We start from the raw sequence: 1,120 nt of genomic DNA on the forward strand, positions 1-1,120 counted from the left end.
AAGTTCTACCCAACAGAATTGCCAGAACATAGTCATCAGAGGACATGTACCAGGGTGTCCATAGCAGCACCCTTTGTAATAGTCCCAAATTGGAAAGTACCCAAGAAAAATAGATAATTAAATTGCAGTATATTTGCAGAAAGGAATACTATACAGCAATTAAATTGATGTGCTATATGTAAAAATATGGATGAATCTCACATGGTGGGAAAAAAAGCTAGCCATAAAAGATTATCTACTGTATGATCCCACTCATATAAAGTTTAAAGACATGTAAAACAACTCTATGCTGTGAGAGGTGAGAAGAGTGGCCCCCTTTGGTAATGGATACCTCCCAAGGGGTCTTGGGGGCTTTCTGGAGCACTGGTTGTATTCTTCCCCCCCCCGCCCCCCACTGGTTGTATTCTGGTTTTTAATCAAGATTCTAGCTACATGGGTGTGTTCAGTTTGTGAAGATTCATCAAGCCATACACTTTGGATTTGTGTACTTTTTCTGTGTGATTGTTATCGTTGCATAAAGCATTCAATCCAAGAAAACCCCAAAAGGCCAAAACAGTATTTAAGCAAAGACTTGTCAGCCAGTCTAGTGCTCTGGAAGGCACCCTCAGTGGCTGCTTCCTGCTGATGCCAAATATGGGCCCTTTGTCCTGTAAGTGAAAATGTAGAAGACCGTCTCTTCTTTCATCATCTCTGTCCCCCTGGCGTAGTGCACGTTTGAATGTTTGAGGGGAGGGCTGGGCTAGCAGGTCTGTCCCTGCCTCTGCCTGCCCTGCCCCTCACATCCTTGTGCACAGTGGGGACGGTTGTGACATCTAGGCTTTGCTGTCTCCTTTGCAGAACATCGTGGCTGTGGGAGCCGGGTTCTGCGACGGCCTCCACTGTGGAGACAACACCAAAGCTGCCGTCATCCGCCTGGGACTCATGGAAATGATTTCTTTTGCCAGAATCTTCTGCAAGGGTCAGGTGTCCACAGCCACCTTTCTGGAGAGCTGTGGAGTAGCCGACCTGATCACCACCTGCTATGGAGGGCGGAACCGCAGGGTGGCGGAGGCATTTGCCAGGACTGGGAAGGTAGCCCCTTGTCTGCCCTGCCACCACCCCCTTCCTCACTGAGGCTCCT

The 1,120-nt window shown here is 48.3% G+C and overlaps 1 protein-coding gene across 1 annotated transcript in view; it reads left to right on the plus strand.

The window, feature by feature from the left end:
* Window positions 1-1,120, plus strand: part of GPD1L (glycerol-3-phosphate dehydrogenase 1 like) — a 66,814-nt gene that overhangs the window by 59,332 nt on the left and 6,362 nt on the right. The window contains exon 6 of the mRNA XM_003781769.3: window positions 838-1,071. Within this exon, the coding sequence (XP_003781817.1) occupies window positions 838-1,071 (234 nt within the window). The remainder of the gene's footprint in view (window positions 1-837; window positions 1,072-1,120) is intronic.

Source organism: Otolemur garnettii, unplaced genomic scaffold, assembly GCF_000181295.1.
Source record: "Otolemur garnettii isolate 467f Iridium unplaced genomic scaffold, OtoGar3 scaffold00002, whole genome shotgun sequence".
NCBI classification, from domain to species: domain Eukaryota; kingdom Metazoa; phylum Chordata; class Mammalia; order Primates; family Galagidae; genus Otolemur; species Otolemur garnettii.